The sequence below is a fragment of the Brugia malayi genome, assembly GCF_000002995.4.
Source record: "Brugia malayi strain FR3 genome assembly, contig: Bm_v4_ChrX_scaffold_001, whole genome shotgun sequence".
Classification (NCBI taxonomy): Eukaryota; Metazoa; Nematoda; class Chromadorea; order Rhabditida; family Onchocercidae; genus Brugia; species Brugia malayi.
In genome coordinates, this window is record NW_025062479.1 from 13971425 (window position 1) to 13992613 (window position 21189).

At 21.8% G+C, this 21189-nt stretch overlaps 1 protein-coding gene across 1 annotated transcript; it reads left to right on the forward strand.

Annotated features, from left to right (window-relative positions):
• Window positions 1-5: 5 nt before the first annotated feature.
• On the forward strand, window positions 6-869 carry Bm13336 (Uncharacterized protein; the record flags this gene model as incomplete). Its single annotated transcript, XM_043074802.1, has 2 exons — window positions 6-60; window positions 814-869. 2 exons carry the CDS (start codon window positions 6-8, stop codon window positions 867-869), a joined length of 111 nt encoding a protein of 36 aa, XP_042930736.1.
• Window positions 870-21189: the final 20320 nt, after the last annotated feature.

The window sequence follows — 21189 nt, forward strand, 5'->3', positions numbered from 1 at the left end:
CTGAAATGACAAACGAAAGTCAATCGAGAAGTGATAAATGCGAAAAATACTATATTTTAGGTTTTTTTTTTTTTTTTTTTTTTTTGAATTTTCTAAATCATTTATTCAATTCTTCATTTAATATCAAATAATTAATATCTGTAAAAGCAACAACAAAAAGCAAAGTATTTTTCATTTATTTGGTTCCATCAATTACAAAAACATTGTTTTTTTATTTAAATTATGAATGAAATTAAAATAGATTCCAATGGATTAAAACAAAATTATGAATTAAAATAAAATATATATAATTTGTTGAAGAAATTAATAGCAAATTGTATAATTCTTTCTTCCTATTCCACTTATAATGCATCCTACACTTTTTAAAATATTTATACGTCCATTTTAATTTCATATCATTAATTTCCAGTTTATTTAAAAATAAATAAATAAACAAATAAAAGTTATTGTTAGTCTCTTCTTCATTGTAAAAAAATTTAAAGTGTTTTTCTTAATTTCGCATTTTTTTGCAACAAAAATTTTTGTTACATTTCAAAGTTTTTCCTACTTTTCCTCTGTAAATAATTAATGTCTCAAAATTTTGTATAGCAAATACCATTATTTAAAGAAAAAGCAAAAAGGAAAATGAGTGATAAAAATGGTAAAATTATCAGTAGGAGTTTAAAATGATAAAAAAATATTTCTTGAATTCATTTTGTTAAAAACAAAAAAAAAGCGAAATTATTGCTGCAAGTTTCATTTTATTAACAGATTCCATTCAAATGTTTTTGTTATTTATATTCTCAGTAAACTAATTAAATGTTTTTTAGGTAGTTGTGAAAATCCTAAGAATTGTTCATCATAGCAGAATAAAGATATATCGATTTTAATCAATTTCTAATTGTTTTTATTTCCAATTACTAATTTCTTATTGCATTTTTTTTATTGCAGCAGATGTGATAATTTTAAATTTAATTTTACAAATTGATTCCATTACCACACATCTGTACTGCTTTCCTTTTTTCTCTTTTTTTCTATTTTTCTTTGAAAATGTTTACAATTTGATAACGTTATTTTTTGAGCATTTGCAATTTTTTAAAGCAATGATTTTCTTTTCTTTCCTTGTGAAATGGAATAATTTAAAATTTCAATGCAAAAGAAAAAAAAATTTTTCTCTCTTGATATTATAAATTGACATTTTCATACTAAATTATCAATTAATATTATAATTTTTATACTACAATTTGGTATTATAAATTTTAATACATAGACTGATATTTTAACATTAAATTATAAATTAGCATTATGAATTTTATATTATAAATTGATACTACAAATTTTTTAATATTCTAAACTGATAATTTTATATTAAATTATAAAGTGAGATTATAAATTTTTGTAATATTAAAAATTGATATTCTTATATTAGATTAAAAACTGATGTTATAGATTTTAATTTATAGGCTGGTGTTATAAATTTTTCATGCCAAAAATTTAGATTAAATTACAAATTTTATATTATAAATTAAAATAAACAATGTTTGCACCAATCAACAAAAATAAATGTCATAAAGAATTAAATTTTATTCTCTCTCCTTACATTTAATTATCCTTTATTATTCTCCTTTTTCTAATCAGTAATTAATTAAAAAGAGCGGCGGATTTTAATCAATGACAATTAACAACAATTATAAATACGTTATTATCAGTTGTGATGATGGCATTTTGATAAATTATTGCAAAAATTTTTCATCATAACTAGTTTAATTATTTCATCTTTTGTATTTTATTAATTTTATATTGAAATTTCACAAATTATTCCCTTTACATGCTGTTTTATAAGAAAATAATGTTTCTATAGCAAATTATTTATTTCTAAAAAAATAAACACTGCTAATTGAATGTTTTTTTCTCGCTTTTTCAAATAGAAATCAAAAAGAAAAAAGACAGAATTTAATTAAATATTATACATAATTTATCAAATTTATCATATAAATGCATTAGAAATGATAATTAAATCATTTGATAATGCTGTATTATATTATTTACTTTTTGTTTGAAATGTAAATGTAATACTTTTTCAATTAGCATTTTTTTTTTTTACAAAAAACTTTTTTGGCTCAACTGTTTTCTTTTTTTCAAATTTGTATTTTTTTTATTGAATGAGTTTTTATGTTTGACTCATATTTCACTCATAATAAATTTCATATTAAAATGTGTATTTCATTTCAATTTAAATGGTAAAAAAATAAAATGTAGCAGAAATTATAAATGTTAATTAACGCATTCTTTTATTTGTTAAAGTTAATTATTGTAGCTATTAAAATTAACCGAGGCTTTTATAATTTTTATGATTGTTAACATTGAGAATTAAAATGAAATACATATTATAATATAAAATTTTGCTATTTTCTTATTTATAGGGTGTTTTTTAAAAAAAAAAATTTTTTTTGCTGCTATTTAAAGAAAAATTTCATCGATATTATTTTATGTTATATTTCATTTTCATTAATGTATTATTAGATAAAAATTTACATTAACATTTTCACTTTATTAATATCAATATTTCAAATTGATATTGGTTAAAAACAAAATTTATTTTCTCATTTGATATGTAACATAAAGAAAGGACAAAATCAAAATTTCACTCTTTCAATTTTATATCATTCATTGTTTTATTAAATGATCAATTTAATCTTGTTAATTTTTTTTTTTTTGTTAACAACTTAATAAAACTTTTTATTTAAAAGGTATAAATTAATTAAAACTCATCTGTCTAATTCATTAAACAACAAAGAAAAAAAAGAAAAACGCACAAAAAAGAGTGTTATCAGTCTTTAGAAGTATGATATGACATTTAAAATAAGTGTACTAAAGATATATATGGCAAATGAAATAATGTATTTAGATGAAATTGAAATCTGAACAAAACTAAAATTGATATGCTAATTATGTAAATTAATTCTAACAGAATAAATTTAATTTTAGAAAATAAATCAGATAAAAAATAAAATAAAACGCAATTTGCTTTTGTACTTCGTGACAAATATCAAAAAGTGACAATTTACGCAATATTATTTGTTGTTTGCTATTGAAATTGTGGTATCATAACAGATGTATTTATTTTAATTTTAATTTTAATTTCTAGAGAAAAAAAACACACACATACACACACAAAAATAATGCTCGTTATCATCATCATCAATAATAACATTGTCAGTGTGTGACATTTTTATTGTTGATTAAAAATTTATCTTTTGAATATTTTTCGTTTGCCTCGTTTTTTTTGAATATTTTTAAAAGCTGATTTTTTTTCGAAGAAATTTATAGAAATACTTCAATTTTTTTCTATCCAGAATTAAAACATATTGGAATTTTTTTATTTGTATCAATTTTGCAAAAATTGATACGTTTTTTTTTTTTTTTTTGAAGATATTTGATCCATGAACTGTTAAAATTATCATTTTTCAAAATTATTCTTACATTTTAATTAAGTTTTATTGGAATATGAGCATTAAATTAAATTAGACGATAAAAAAAAAGAAGAAACAAAATGAAGATAATAGTTTGAGTCATTTCACGTTTTGCCTTACTACAAAGCCAATAAACTACCTTTTTTATTTTTGAATTATTCAAAATGCATCAATAATTTTTTAATATCCTAAAAGATTTTATCTTACTTCTTAAATTTACAAATTTTTCAATATTAATATTTTTAATATGTAAAACATAAACAAAAAGATTACATTGAGCAAAATAATAAAAAAAAAATTAATCTTAATCTATCACTTTTTTTTTTGCTGTCATATTGAGCGCTGAGCGCAATTTGACGGAATTTTTATTAATTCACTATTGATGTTAATTGACTTCTTTATCAGTGAATATTTTTTGTCGCTTTTTTTTTTTTTTTGATATATTTTATTCTTAATAAATGAAAATGCTCAATACATAATTTTAATAAATATTGAAAATGTTATTGCATAATAAATATTGAAAAAAAATGTTATAAAATAGTTGTAAAGACTAAGGATCATGGTTAATGATAAAATTTTACAAACAGAAATTTAAACTTTGTCGAAGCTAAATTAATTTAACACTAATTTTTTATAGATATTTTGTAATAGCATATTTTAATGAAAGCGCTAATATCGAAACTTAATTAATCTCTGTATTGCTGCATTCCTTTTTTTTCACCTGCTAACTATACGACTGGAAAATTTAATCAGTAAAATAAAGAAAATTAGAAGTGGTAAATAATTTAGCAAAATTTTCCTAATTAAATAAATTCAAGAAAATGCCATATTATCACTTGTTGAATGCATTAAGTATGAATATGTGCTAATTTGCTGCATTTTACCGCTTCTTCATTCATTTGCATAGCATATTCAAATACTGAAATTCTCATTAAATTAGTCAATGAAATGAAGTTTCATATGCTGTGTGAAATTTTAATTTTAAAAGTGATTAATCATAAAATACTTCTCTAATTAAATAACTCCTATTTCAAATTATTTCTTAAGTTAATGCTTAAAGATAGGACATGATCAAGGCTGAAGACTAGATTAAGATCAAATATTCAAACGTATTTTTACGCATGTAAAATTTGTTGTAATTTTAATTAAAATATAAGAGGACAGCTTTTCATTTTAATAGTTTTACTAATTTATTTTCACTAATTACATATTTAAGAGGAATTTGTTATCATGAAAAGATTAGCTTTTTTTCTGTTTTTTTCTTTGTTACATAGATATTATCATTGTTTCCTTATCAGTATGGTAATACTTCATAATTTTATTGTTTGAATTAATCTAAAGAGAACTCTATTTCAAGTTTTTTATGTTTATGATGGTTAGTTAATTACAATGGTTCAGCTGCTTAATTTTGAAATATGTTCTTTTTTTATCATTAGTTTAAATCTCATCTTCAGTGATAATTTACAATTTTTCGCATGAATTTCTTTTTTCTTGTTTTTTTTTTTTTTTTCTTCTTTTTTTTTAGAATTTGTGATTGAAATTTTGGATAAGATAATAAAAATTTGAAATTTATCATTATTTTCATCTTTAAGAAAAAGCTACTACTGGAGGTTACAAATCATAAAAAAAAAGCAAAGATTTCATTAACTGATAATTTTCTCTTGTATAAATCTGATAAAATTATTGCAATTTTAATACAAAAAAGACCAAAAAAAGAAAAAAAAGCAAAAAAATAAAAGAAAATTACTCACTTAGAATTTTTTTCAAGTAAATGATTTTTATGCTTATTTTTTCTTTTTAAATGAAATAGAAAAGTTTTATTTTTTGATCAATTTTTTTTTGCCCTTTCGATTGCTCCGAAGCCTTTTTTCAATATATTAATTCTGTTAAACTCAAAAAATATTGGAATTTATGTCATATTTAATTCAAACTTATAAATATCTTTTGCAATAAACTATTCAAATAATGTTTGTTGAGTTTTCTTATCACCTCTATTAAACTATTTACTAATCATAAATAAAAAATTTAGTAGAAAGGAAATTTTCTTTTTAATTAATTAATTTTTTTAAGTACTTTTCTAGCATTTTTACTATCATAAATGAAACTCAATGATTTCACTAATATTACTGATGTGAAACAATTAAGAATGCATTTCTCTATACTTTAATATATAATCAATTTAGTCATTTACTAAATCATTTAGCTTCAGAAAAGGATCAGTTTACTAATCCATAAAAGTTATTTATTACTTTTAGTTAAAATAGCTCTGATCGATGATGATATAAGCTATTCTTATTAGTAATTATTTGCTAGTTTCTAATTAAAATATCTATAAATTCTATCAAACTGCATTCATTCTATTCAATTTAATCAATCCTTTCTTATTATCTTTATCAAACTATTTCTAATTATGGCGTATAATAGCAAAAGAAAGTCTTTCAATTAATTTTTCGATTAATTAGCTAATTTTCTTAAAATGTTTTTCTAACATTCGTATGCAATTTATTATCTCACTTAACTTAAATTGTGAAAATACAAAAAAAAAAAAAAGAAAAGATTAGAAACTAACAAAATAAAAATATTAAAGATATAAAATTAAATTAAAGTGATAAAATAAAATACTATAGTTATGGATTGCTTTTATTTTAAGTGGAAATCGTTGTTAAATGACGAATTTCTCTCAATTTTTTTTACTTATTTTTATTTAAAGCAAAAAAAGAAAAGTCTAAGTATGTTGTCATTTTGTTTTTTTTTGTAAAATATAAACTTCAATTCAAAAATATTCACCCCATTATTGGACGCTAAATATGCATGCAAATATAACAATCACTTTTGAAATGAAAAGGCCAATCAAATGGAAGACTACTAGTTTTGATTACTGCCAAGTTTTTAGTTTTTCTCGACTACCAGGCCCATTTTGAGGAAAGCCAAGACATTGTTACCAAAACACATTGCTTTCATTTATCATTCTATGCATATATTTCAAATGTTTAGCCTTTTCCGATAAACTTTTTTACCAGCATATTTCTACTTTACTTACGCAAAAAAAAAGGAAAAACGAGGCGCAAAATTACCGTTCCACTTTTTTTTCTTTTTTCTCTTTCTTTTTTTATTTGTGCTTTTTTTTAACAAGCAAATAAATATTTCTCTGAATACTTGAATCAAGAAAAGAAAACTTTGGACATTGAAACTATTAATAAATTCTAGTTTTTAAATGTAATTTGATAATTGCTTTTTTTTGAAAATAATGACAAAGAAAAAAGACACATTTTTATAATAAATTAATTTATTCATTAATTTTTGCGTTTAATAATAAATACTATCATTGTTGTTTACTATTCAATATTGTCACAAATTTTTTCGTTATTTTTTTCTTTTATTTCAATTCAAATTCTTTTTCTTTCTCCTATACATTTTCATCATTTATATCATTCCTCATTTCTTCTTTTTTTTGGATGTTTGCTTTATTCGAAATGAGTTATTTTAAATGATCAATTTTAATTCATCATTTATTTCCTCCAAATTCATTATGTCAAAAGTTTTAAAATAAATGAATTAATTAAATAATTATATGTAATAATATATCAAATGAAAATGGATGTACAGATGGAATTAATCACTGATATGGATTAAAAATTATTCAGTCGATTTAGCAAATAAACAGTGCAAAAAGATTTACCAATAAAACATTGTTCTAACTTATCTTACCAATTTTTTTTTTTTTTTTTTTAAATAAAGTAAGTGTGACCAAAAATTTCATTTCATTGCTTTGCCATAATGTATTAAATTAAATGGATATTATATTTGTACAGATGGAATCATTATTCAAACAAAATATATTCGAAATGTTCATATTGTTTACTTTTATATCATATTCGATCAATTTTTTAAATTCACTCATTCTTGGATCAGTAATTTAGTCTTTTCAAAACAAAGAAAAAACAAGAAAACAAAACAAAATTGTTATTTCCTCTTTTTTTTCTTTTTCTTTTTTTAATAAGATATATTTTTCAACTATTTATAGTTAATTAAAGTTCGTACTTGATAACTTTGCTACAAAAATTTTGATTTGATAAAAAAGAAACTAGTCATTTCATTCCTTTTACGGATTTGTTAAATTAATATTTTATAGAATAGTTCCTAAAATGTAGAGCTATTTAATTTTTAAAAAGTAATTTTTGTAAAATGGAGGAAAATGAATACTTAAAGTGATCGTTCAAATATTATTTTATTATAAAATATTGTTCTTTAATGTGTTCTTTTTTTGGCTTTCATAATATTATTATCAAAAATGTTACTGAATAATATTACTTTTCAATTATCAAATGTTTAAGCCTTATCACATCAGATTGAATATCAGATTCATAAGTTTTATCATATTATTTCTAGAATAAAGACTTATTAACAATAAATATTTGTTAAATTGCATCAATTGTTGTAAAAATAAAAAAAACTTGCCTGCAGGAAATTTTCACGTGACATCGGTGACATAATTTGTAGCAATATTAGAAATGTCGTATTTATAGCAATCATTATTCACACAGAATTTAGCAAAACATTTTGCTGTGCTACTAATATTCTTCGAATAATCACTGATAAGCAAAATAATTGTTAATAAATCAGTAAATTGTTTACATTATTTTATTTTTATTTTGCAAAAGTTGAAACAACGTTTAGAGTATCAATAATTTTTAACTTTGTTATCAGTTATCGATAAAATTTTCTGATGAAAATGATAGTTTAAAAATTTAACAATTACTAATAAAATAGGCGATTGATTCTGTTCTTTGAGAAATTGATTATCCATTTTTTCTGTGTTATCGTTTTTTTTCCTGAACTTTGTTAAAAATATTATTATGCAAAAAAATATCGTTAATGGTCCAATGGTATTTTTATTAATTTTATGACTAAATTTTTTGTATACTCAAAAAATTTGAAGTTGAGTTCTAATTAATTAATTTATTACTATCCATTTTAGTTTTTTTTTTCTTTTTTGTTTTGATAAAGCTATGGAATTCAAATAATGCTCTCAAATTTGTTAAAACGAGCTTTACTCTATGTAATTACTTCATTCATATTCAACATGAAATTTTATCCATAGTTTATTATGAGCATATATGAATGAATACACATTCCCTTCTTCATTCTCATCTCCTCACGTTTTACATTAAAATTCCAATTAAAATCCAGTTTCATACCAAAATTCTAATTCAAATCCATTAGTGATATGTTTTATTAACCATCTTTTAAACTGTGATTTGTATTTTTCTTTTTTTTTTTTTTTTGAGTAATTTTAAAAAGTATTAAAGAAAAATGAAATTCTTTTTTCTTCAAACCAAATAATTTACATTCAACAAATAGTGAAACATTTTGCAATAATAATTATTATGAAAGGAATTTCGTATTATCCGGTCTTTTTGATCAATCAAAAAAATGTAAACTTATTGTTTAAATCTAAATCAATTATTAAAATAATATAATCATACGGCATGAGAGAAGTTTTTTATTATTATTTATTTTATTAAATTATTAAAATCACAAGTATTAGCAATTTTCTTTTTTTCTTCTTTTTGGATAGGAAATAAGGCATTTATTGAATAAGTTTAACTTTTTGCATTACTATTATAAAATGATAAACAAGGCTATTTCAATAGTAAAATTCTTCTTTGATTGTAATAATGAAAGACACTTTTTTCCTTTTTTTTCTTTGCTTACTTACTCATTTGCTATAATCGTAAATAATAAGGAACGAAATAAAATTTTCATTTATTATTTATAAAAAAATTAAATTTCATCATTTTTTCATTTTCCCTCAAACTTCTTGAACTTATTTAACTGAAAAAAGAAAAATCTTAATTAGAAAATATACATAAATTATTGCAAAAAATGTTAATTAATTTTTGTTACAAATGTTTTTACATTCTAAATATATATATAAACAAAAAAAAAGTAAGTAAACATATAAGCATGTATGTTATTATTTATTTTCAACAACAATGAACTAGCTAAAATAATGGAAAGTATCTTCAAGCTTGTTATGATGCTATATCTATAAAAACATAAAAATTTTCAAATTGTTTATGTAAACAATAGATGATAATATGATAAAGATTGAGAAAAAAAAACAACAGATTTGAGTTAGAAACGTATTATATTTATGACATAATATCATAAAAATTTATAGCTGAACTATCATTTCTAGAAATAAATTTAATAACTGACATTTTCTCAGTGATAATATTTTCAGTGATAAGGTGTGTAATATATATATTGTGTGATAAGCGCATATGTAAAGCAGGAATAATTATTAATTAAAAAAAAAAATTTTATCATCAAAACAAGAAAATTGTGTAGAATTCAAAAGGAATTATCATTAAAGGTTGATAAAAGTTTGCATTAAATGATTAATCAATCATTTGATTATAAATAGTTACCAACTAACTTAATTAATCAATAAATTCCCAAGAAAAATTCATGATTCTTGACCAATTAATTTAAATTATGTCTACATATATAGTAGTTGAATTTTCTATAAATCTCTCCAGTAATTTTTGAATTTTATATCAGATGTTACAGAAATAGAGAGAGAGAGAGGGAGAAGGAGAAAAAAGATTTAGAGGGGACTCGTAAGGTCTTTGACGTAATTACATAATCGGTCATTATGATTTAGTGTTGTAGCGATGTCTGGAAGAAAAGTGGATGCATGCTGCGATTTATTAATTATTATAATTCTTTTATTCTCTCGTGATTTTTCTATATTCTAACGGTTTTTTTATTTCATCTTTAAAATGAGTTTACTTATAGCTAAAATATTATCATATCATATGACCCCAAAAAAACTTTTAATCTAATTAAGAATAAATTTAATTATATCGTGAAAAATAATTTTCAGTTTTATTTTATTCTTTAATTTAAGAAAAAAGAGATTACAAAACGATCAGTGATTTGATGCTATTGAAATTGATGTCCTTCAAGAAAGTCTTTTTTCCCTTTTCTTTGCTTTTTTAAAAACTATCCGCTAATTGTTATTTGTGCTTGAATATGGATTTCTCAAGGCTCTTTTTTTTTTTTTTTTTTTTTTTGGAAATGTCAAGTTTTTTGAAGTTACCGAAATGATAAATAATCCACATTTTAAATTCATTTATTTTTTATCGTTCATTTTTTTAATGAGGAAAGCTTATTTTGTTTCTTTTTTTATAATTAGTTTAATGAAATTTTAAAAATTTGCTTATGATCATAACGAATAGACAAATAAATAAATGCTTATAACCATTTTAGTCATATAAAACCTTTTTTCTTTTTAATATTTTATTGCTAATTTTTTAAAACCATTCAACAAATTAAAGATTATTCTTTAAAATAAGCCAAACAGATCTGAATCTGACAAATATTAACATTTCATCTAAATTATTAACGATTGATAAAAGTTTGTATTAAATGTTTAATATATATAATAGTAAAATAATATCAGAAAAAAAAAATAAAAAATAATGTTAGGCATAATGAAAATTAATAATTGTACACTAAAATAACAAACGGACCCTGGAATGAAAAATTTTTTATTTTATTTTATTTTTTTTATAACTTTAATGATATTATCAAAATTTTTATGCATTAATAATTGGAAAAAAAACATAATGTTGGTAAAATTATCAGCAAAATATATATTAGCAAAACAACATTGGTAAAGCTATTAGTAATAATATATGTATTAGCAAAATATATAATAGTAAAATAATATCAGTAAAATATATATATTATTAGTCGTAAAGTGATAAGGTAAAAAGTTGACAAGCAAAGAAAGGCGGTGCTGTCCACATTACTTCTTCCATATCAACGCGCCCAGCCCACAGCCCATCTTTTCGCAAAACTCCATACAACAGCCAGTAGTTGTCATCAGTTGCGCTTTTGCGCACACCAATAAAGTCTACTCATCATTTCTTCGACAATTTTTACTTCTCCCTCCTCCTCCTCCTCTCTCTCTCTCTCTCTCTCTCTCTCTCTCTCTCTCTCTCTCTCTCTCTCTTTCTTTCTGTCCACCTCCCTCTCTGTTTTTTCATTTATTTTCCTTAAAATATCACATTTTTTTTTTTTTTTTTGAAAAATTCCCTAAAGAAGAAGAATATGAAATGAATTATTCATATCATTTAAAATATTTTATTCTCTTTTCATTCATAAAATAAATTAAATTTTGCAAAAAGAAAAAAAGATTATTTTAAAAATTTCATTCGATTTTTTTTCCGAATATTAAGGAATAAAATTATTTCATAATTTTATTTAATTTTTTTTTTTTCGAGTAGTATTTAGAATAAATAAATTTTATTTTTCGAATAATATTCAGAAAAAAATTCTGAGAAAAAAAAATGATTTTTCATGTTCCTGTCTTTTTCTCTTTCTCTCCATGTCTTTCTATTTCACTTTCTAGTATCATCGCGAATTTAAATGTGACAATATGGAAAGAAGGAGAAAAAAAAAACGAATTCAATATTGGAAAAATTTTTAAATTGTGTTTGATTTTTAATTTTTTTTTTTAATTAACTCAATTGTATCGTAACATTTGGATAAATTGTAAAAGCTTTTTTTTTTTCTTTTGTTAAAAATATACTAATCGTTGTTTACTACTTAAAACAAGGAAAGGAATTGTTCAGATGATTGAATGAATGAATAATTGCAATATTTTAATTTTTTAGTTTTTTTTTTCTTTTTTTTTTTTCTAAAAAGAAAGAAAATTAGATAAATAAATTTTATTTATGCAATGCATTAAATGATTCAAAATGTGGCATAAATGAATTTCATTTTTTGTTAGCTAAATGGCGTTTTAGTCATTTCTTTTTCTTTTTTTCTTAACAATTATGCATAAATCATATTTTTGAGAGGTTGTTTTTTTCATTTTTACTGTTGAAATTTGGATTAGAATTGTTGAATTTTTAAATGAAAAAAGAAAATTTTCAAAATTAACAAACGATTAATTTTGAGTGTAAATTGCAAGATGTTTGATATTTTGGTAAGAATGAGATTTTTTTTGTTGTTGTTATTATTTTTACTTAAATAGTTTTGTTTAGTATAGGTTTATCCATTGTTGATTAATATGAATGGAAATAATCATTTTTAATTTTTGATAATTTATCATAAGTCAGTCAATATTTCTGAGTATTATTAAAAAAAAATATTGATGACAATGAATTTATTATTTAGATTACACTTATCACTATCAGATCATCAATTTGGCACTTATGGACTAATTAATAAGCACTTTATAACTATTTTTTAATATTGCAATTTTTACGTAATTCTTATAATAAATATCTTATTTAAATAATTTTACTTAGAGGCTAATTAATAAACAATTTATAATAATTTTTACTATTGTAATTTTTATGTAGTTCTTATGATATCCAATTTGAATAATTTCATTTAGAGATTATTTAATAAATATTTATAACTAATTTTAATGCTGTAATTTTTACTACGTTTTAGTATAGTTCTTGTAGTTTTCCTAATTTTGATCGTAGATTTTTGTGGTAGAAAAAAATTCTTCCATAAAATATTGCTTATTTCTATATTCTTATTTAGCGCATTAACTATCTTCAATTAGTTGTAAAATCAAATAAAATTTGAAACAGGCCAGAAGCTATCGTATATTTTTAAATTTCCTATTCTTTGATAGAATTAGAAGCATTTTGAAAATCTAATTCGATTTCTGCTAATTGCATCTATGCTTATCTTTAAATTAATGTTAACTTGAAATTTAATACATTTTCATCGATAGGACAATTTTTTGTTTTTTTTAAATTCACAATACATTTGTATGAAGAATAAATAATACAATATTATATATAATCTTTTGTTGATATCACTGATTATAATAAATGGAAATATTTTTCTCTCTTTCTTCCTCTCTCCTCCCTCTCCATCGTTCTATTTCTTTTTCTCTACTTATACTTTTAAACTGGAGGACAATAATTCCGCCATTAGTGTCTTATGTGCTGTGCAAGGGTAAAGTAATTATCGGAATTGCAGCAGTAAGTTATTATGAAACAAAAGTTTATTGACGTTCATTTATCAGGTGACACACAGGTGTTTAAAGTAGCATTCAACATTTCATATGTGTATATAATTTCAATTTTCTATTTCATTAATCATATTGTTATCGTCATAAATATATGCGACGGTAATAAGATATAAAAATCCTCTTAAATTTTATTTCCATCTATTAAATTTCATTCGTAAACTTTCGTACATTTTTCCTCTTTTTTTTTTCCACAGAATGAAACATTTATCCTTCATCATGTCTTTCATAATTAATTATCATTTCATTTCTATGTGAGAAACAAATAAATTTATATCAAAACTGAGCAAATAATTTAAAAACATATGAATAAATTATTCGTTGTTTCATTTTTTACCTTAAAATGATTAGTAGTATTTTGATAATTTTCAGTTTTTATAAAATCGTAATTAAAAGCGTTATTTTTGATGAGAGGATTTTTAAGTAATTAATTTATTATTACCAATATTGTTATTACTACGATCCGGATTTCTTCTCAAATTTACTTACTAATATAAAATTTCAGTTTTTCATATATTGAAAGAAATTTTTAAATAAATTTGGTGAGCTCAGCTATTGGATAGTCTATAAAATATTTATTTGTAAGCTTTTAGTGTCTGACAAAATCATTTTTTTTTCACTTCCTTTTCGTCAAAATAGCCTTTTTTTTTTGTATAAAAGTTCGGATTAAAAATTCACGATGGCTAATAAATAGATAAAAAAGCGTAAGAATGAGAATTTTCGAAAAATATGAAATTATTTGTTGATCTGAGAAGATAACAGAAGTATTCGAGATTGAAATATTCAAAGAGTTTTATTCAAAATGAATTATTTTTTTTTTTTTTTTTTAAATTATCGCATTCGAATTCAAGGAAATCATTGCTAAATACATTTAAAAAAAAAAAAAAAAATTAATCTGAAATAGTAATCTTCCATTTGTCCTTTTTTTCTTTTCCATATTATATCTAATTGGAAAGTTAGAGTAAAATAAATATTTATTTTTTGTAAAATTTAAATTTCTCACCCTTTTTAATTATTATAATTTTTGTAAATGTTTTAAAAGAACTGAAAAAAAACACTGTAATTTTCCATCATATCGTTTTTACTAGTTGATGATTATTATACAATATCGTTGACAAGAATTGATAAGAAAAAAGGAAAAAACTTAATCATTTATTATTTCAGTGATGTGATGCTGTGCTTGATAACATTACTACTAATTGGATTACCTGTTGTTTCATCACTCAAACTTTGTTAGTTTTATTTAATTCAACAAGTTTGTTTTTATCATATTTGATTAGATCTCATATGTAACTTATTTTATTCCTTATAAATTTAATTTTGCTTATAAATTAAGCAATGAAGTATAACAGAATTGAACTTATACAAATGGTTTTAATAAACATTTTAGGTAATTTAATGTTAAATTTATTTAATTTCACTTCCTATTATAATTTTATATGATAATTTTGTTCTTAACTTCAATTAAAATTCACTTAAATTCAGTATTTATTAATAATTGAACTAATTTTATATATGTATATAAAGGTGAATAATAAGAAACAAGGAGTTACTGCTAATTTTTGAAATGTTTTACTTAGATCATTTGCTTTTTTTAGCTTAAGCGGTAAAGATTTTATTAATGAAAAATTTTCATTTGTCTATGAAAAAAGAAAAAAAAAAATAATAAAACGATTGTAAATTCGGAATTTAACATTTAATTAATGGTCAGATGGTAACTTGAGAAATGTCAATTGTGGAGGGAATGTCATGAAAGAGAAAAAGTGTAATTAAGAAGTAATTATTCCATTTCTCATTGCTTTCGAGAATTGTTTACTATCTTCTTTCAATCTCATCCTTTCTCATTAGCTCAGATCCATTTCCGCTATTATTCCATATTGTGCATATTTTAAATAAACTTCGTATCAAGAATGATTACAATCATTTTTAAAAGAACTGAAAAAAGATTTGTTTTCTTTTTTTTTCGGACCACAAATCGAAATAATTATATTCAATAAAACTAAAAATTTTTTGATTGATTGATTGATTTTTTTTTTAGATGAAAAATTGAAAAAATTAAATTCCCTGTAACAAAAGAAATCTTTGTTTGATTAATTGATTTTTGATTATTTTAAAAAAGGCTGAAATTAATTAGAAAGAGAGATATACTGAAATTGAAATTATCCATTTTAAGTGGACAATTTGATCCGATTGGTAATCATACTGACAAGTGGTAGTTTACTTAAGTTTATTTAATGCGTTGAGGAATATGCTGGATATGACTGCATTATATCATTACTTATTCGTAAACCTAAATCTTAATGATTAAATTGCATGTTCCAAGCGGAATTTTAGCCTCGTAAATGAGTTTGGCCTATGAATTTAAAAGCCTAGGGTGGATGACTAATTTATGCATTTAATTTTAGAACAAATAAAACCTTTTCCCAGAAAGGATTATATTTTCATATATGAGTTGTAATATTTATAAATTTTTTATTTTTTTTATTATTTACAAAATTTTCACTTTTATTTTTTACTCACTTAACACTTTCAAAACTTCCACCAAAATTAATTTATATATCACAAGTGAAATTGTGAAATGTAAATATTGATATTTAAAAATCTTTTATTTTATCTTTTTTTTTTTTAATATTTAGAAGAATTACTTTTTTTTTGCTTTTCACTTACGGCTTCAAAAATTTTATCCATAAATTTTATCCTTCAAACAATTTCATCGATATTTTCATCTATTATTTTATTTATTTATTTTTTTTTACTACTAAATACATTTATAAAAGTTCTTCTTTCTTTTCTCTTTTTTTTTGGTTGGGTGATTTAAAAAGTAATTTTAATTGGTTATAAATAAAAATTGTAATACTCTTTGAAATTTAGCATCTATTTCGAAGCAATGCTTGTTTTATGTTAATTAAAATTTTAAACTTATAGCAATTTCTAGCAAATGAAAGTTTTTTAAATCATAATCATTTGTTATTTTAAATTTGTCAACTTATTATCAAAATTATGAACTTTAAAAAAAAGCAAAAAAAAAAAAAAAAGTTGTGATGATTTTGATTTGAATTTACTCTTTAAACAGAATTTTTCATATTTAAACTATTATAATTACCATCATTCGTTATTTTAAATTTATCAACTGGTTATCAAAATTGTCAACTTTTTATTGATATCATCGTTTTGCTGGATAGTTATACAAACATTTGTGAGCACTTCAAAATTGCAATTGTCAATCAATGAAAGAACATTCCCGTATAACATTCGAGAAAAATCCGGATTACTTCCGACTCGAAAATTATAAATGAAAGATATTAGTGCATTTATACATATATACATAGGTGTGAAATGATAATCACTAGAACTGCATTGATGATAATTTTTCATCTTCCGCTTTTAATATTCGTAATTATTAAATTTAAAGATTTGTTAAAAAAAAAGTAAAAAAACTAGAAAAATACAATTCTTAAATTTAAAAATTTTCATAATAATAATTTTATAATAACGTTTTTATAATAACATTTTTTTTCTTCGTTTTTTTTTTTTTTTTTTTTTTTTTGCTACACTTTAAATCAATAAAGTAGCATATGTCAAAATGTAATATCTTTCTTCTTCCTCTATAATTTCTATTCTTTAAATAATTTTATGACTACCATTCTCCTTTTATGGCTTTTCCTATTTCATTTTATTACTTTTGTATTATTATTTCTGGACGGAATATGTGTATATATAGAGTACAAAGGCATACATTGTTTCTTTTTATTCAAAAGAGCGTTTTCTGCGCAATAATTTCTGACCAAAACCGAAATAATCAGTACATCTGGTCTAAAGTACAGAAAAAAAGGAAAAAACATATTGCGCCAATAATCTGTCGCGCACCTGTTCTATGCGGAAGAATGATAAAGAATGGAAGTGTTGATTAAATTATGGCAAAGATATGATAAATGAGATCAGGCGGTTATTCATCACATATGTCAAATATGCTTTTAGTTAAATTGAACATTTGCAAATTGTTGTAATAATAACTAAGTTTATAGTAATAATTTTATTGTAGTAATAAATAAATAATAATTTACAGTAATAATTTTATGTCAAATTAAATTTGTAATAATAAATTGCTGTATAACAATTTCATGTAGAATCAAATTTGTAGTAACAATTCGGAGCAGAGTTAAATTAATGATGGATGGAAATTATCATTTTTATCAGCGTACAGCTTTGTTGAGATAATATAATAAGAATAATAATAATAGTGATAATAAATAATAATAGAGCTTTTGCTGCCGTGGCGATTACCATCGTCATTATTTATTATTATTTTATTATCGCTATTATTACTATATTATTATTATTATTATTATTATTATTATTATTATTATTATTATTATTATTATTATTGAATCATTACTATCATTAATTATTATTATTATGTTTGCGGCAGCATATATAATATATAAATGTAAAACATTTAAAATAGACTGATTTTTTAAGTTTGTGGGAATAAATGAATGAATATGCGACACGACTTGAAAATGTTTTCTTTGATTTTTTTAAGGAAAAAAACTTCTATTAAAATTAAAAATGGCATTTTAATAAAGAGAAAGATTGTCGATAAAATATTAGTACCAGGAATAAAACTTTGATTAAAGCATCTAGCTAATGTGATGAGTGAAAAAAGTGAGGGATAAATTCTTCCGGCCTATATTAAATTCAGAGTGAAAATAAATGATCAATTTTTTTTTCCAAAATTTTCCCATTATTTTTCAGGAAATCATTTACTTTTTTCTCTTTTTCAAAATCGCAATGAATAAATGTTATAACATTTCAAAGATGTTAAGAAAAAAAAAGAAAAAGAACCTATAGGAATTAGAATAAATTTCAGTTCTCTTTTTTTGGTCCATTATTTTTAAGATTTAAAAAATTTTTATATTATTTCTTTTCTCACTAATTTTCATTTAAATAAATGCAAAAAAAAATTATAATTTTGCACGAATTAAATTAGTAATAAAATTTGAATTTGTCAATAAATGTTCATTTAAAATTTAGGAAGAATAATGATAAACTAAAATTGAAAAGTGTTATCATTAACATTTAAATTGATCAATTAACTGATAAGTATAATTATAATTGATGCATATGAATGAGTGAAAATGCAAAATGTAATTATTTCATTGCATTCATTTGTAGCACCGGAAAAATAATCTTAAGCATTAATCAACCTGAAAACAAAAAAAAAAAAAAAAAAGAAAAGATTAATCCGTAATGATGTTAAGCTTTTGTGAAGTAATTCATGAAAGAAAGAATAGATGCTAAAAACAGAAACAACTGTCCATTCTCTTCCTTTATCTCTTCTTTTTCAAAGGTTAAAATGATCATTAGGGGGTTTAATAAGAGGGATAATAAAAGAAAGAAAGAAAGAAGGACAAAAAAAAATAAATGAATAAAAAGGGGAAAATTTTTCTTGAAGTGATAACTACTTGAATTTTCTTTTCATCTTATAATGCAGCAAAATTTTAATAAATGATACGACAAAAAAAAAAAAAAAAGCTTTATGGATTATTTAAATTTATGCCTGCCGTTAAAATGTATATTTAAATTTATTGCAATGAATAGTTGAAAATATGAAAATTGAAATGAGTGGAAATGAAATTTATTCTTTTCTTACTTTCTTTTTTTTTTGATATATTAACGTGAAATACCTTTTTAATGAAAATAAACTTTATTCAATTTTTTTTTTTAATTAGCATATATCTTATATGCTGATGAAAGTAATGGAATTTCACTCTATTTATCGATTAATTATCAAAGTAATACCAATAAATATTAAATAAAATAGGAAATTATGCATATACATTTATTATTATAATTTTAATTTTATTAAATTTTAAAAAGATTCAAATCGAATGTTCTAGAAGTTAATTAAGCTAATTACATTTACAATTACCATATTGTAATTCTTTTTTTTTTTGAACCACAATAAGTTTTTGAAATATTTACTACAATTTATGACTAATATTATTCTTAACTTAGTTTCAAATACCTCCATAAAACGATCACCAAGTGTCAATTATTATTTGACTGTTTATCAGTGAGTATAGCATATCTGCCATGTAAATTAAACGCAACTGAACAACAGCTGTGCAAATCATAAATTTTTTCCCATCAAAATTAGACAATTTTGGGAAAGTTTTAAATTATATATCAATACATATTAAGATGGAAGAAGAAAAATACTTGAGAAATTGGAAGAAAATAGAAATGGAAACGAAGCAATCAGTATTAATTAATGATCCTTTGTCTTGTTAAATATGATTACATCTGCCAGAATAACAAATAATTATGCTAATAAGATTTAAGTCTAATATTTTGGCTATCTTAATATGAACTGTAAACTTTTTTTTCTTTTGTTTTAAGCTCTAATATTATCAGTTTAATAATTAAATTTTAATTCCATCTATTGTTAATCTTTTTTTTCTTTGAATGCATTTATTTGAACAATAAAGTGCATTATTTTAGCTATTAATTATTTTGCAACGAAAAATAATTAATAAAAAATTTTTATCAAAATATTATTAAACTAATTAATAAATTCATATACCTAAAATATACAACTATGAAGCGATAAAAGAAGAGTTTTTTTTTTTTTTCACAATTTTATTTTATATTTACTTTCTGATCAAAAAAAGAAAAAAAGAAATTTTTATGATAATAAATAGTTCTCAAAATTTGTAATGTTTCATGAGAAGTTAAAAGTAGTAAACAGAAATATTTCAGTGCTGTAATAAATCATGACCTTTTGCCTTGTCCTTAGTTGTTCATCATGCTGAACGTCGTATATGTCCTTGCTGAAGGTAAATGTCCGCTTAACAAATCTATTTTCCACTTTCGCCTTGTATGTATGATGTATGTAACAATTCCGCCCAAGTAATGCTTTTCAAATACCGCAGTGTCACTTCTTGAGGACACATATATATAATTAAATGCTATTTAAAAGTAAATATGAAATATGTGTGTAAAAGTAAAAAGAATTGCACAAATAAAATCATATAATATGTAATGCTTATCATTAAGCAATCTTTTCGCTTGATTTCTCTTCTTAGAGAACTAATGAAATTTAATTTAGATTTTCTTTGATTAAAAATTTGTTTTAGCTACGAAAGATTTAAAATTTTTCTGGTTGCATTATAAAATAAATATTGCTTAAGCAAAAGAAATTAGATGATTAAATGAACAGTGAAATGAAATAAATTTACAAAGTAAGATTAGTAAGTAAAGAAAAAGAAAGAGTTTTACTTGCACATCAAGAATTCAGACTAACCGTAAAATTTGAAAATGTTACAAAGTATTTTATTGAATATGAAAATAAATTGAAATTGAACAAAGATTATTAAAGAATATAAATTAAACAAATATAAAACAAATTAGCAATAATTTGAAATAAAGACGAAAAAGAGTGTAACAAGTTATAAAAATTGTAATAAATCAAATTATTAGCTAAAATTACTGAAATTTTATTCTAACCATTTTATGCCTTTTTTTGCTTTTTTTATGTAAATTAACTTCTGTTGGGAGAGTGATAAATACTAATAAAAATTTAATTTCCATTTTTGTGTGTCATTCAAAATTTGCTAATACAAAATTATTTCAATTCTAGCTGAATGTCAAATCATTGCACTTGGT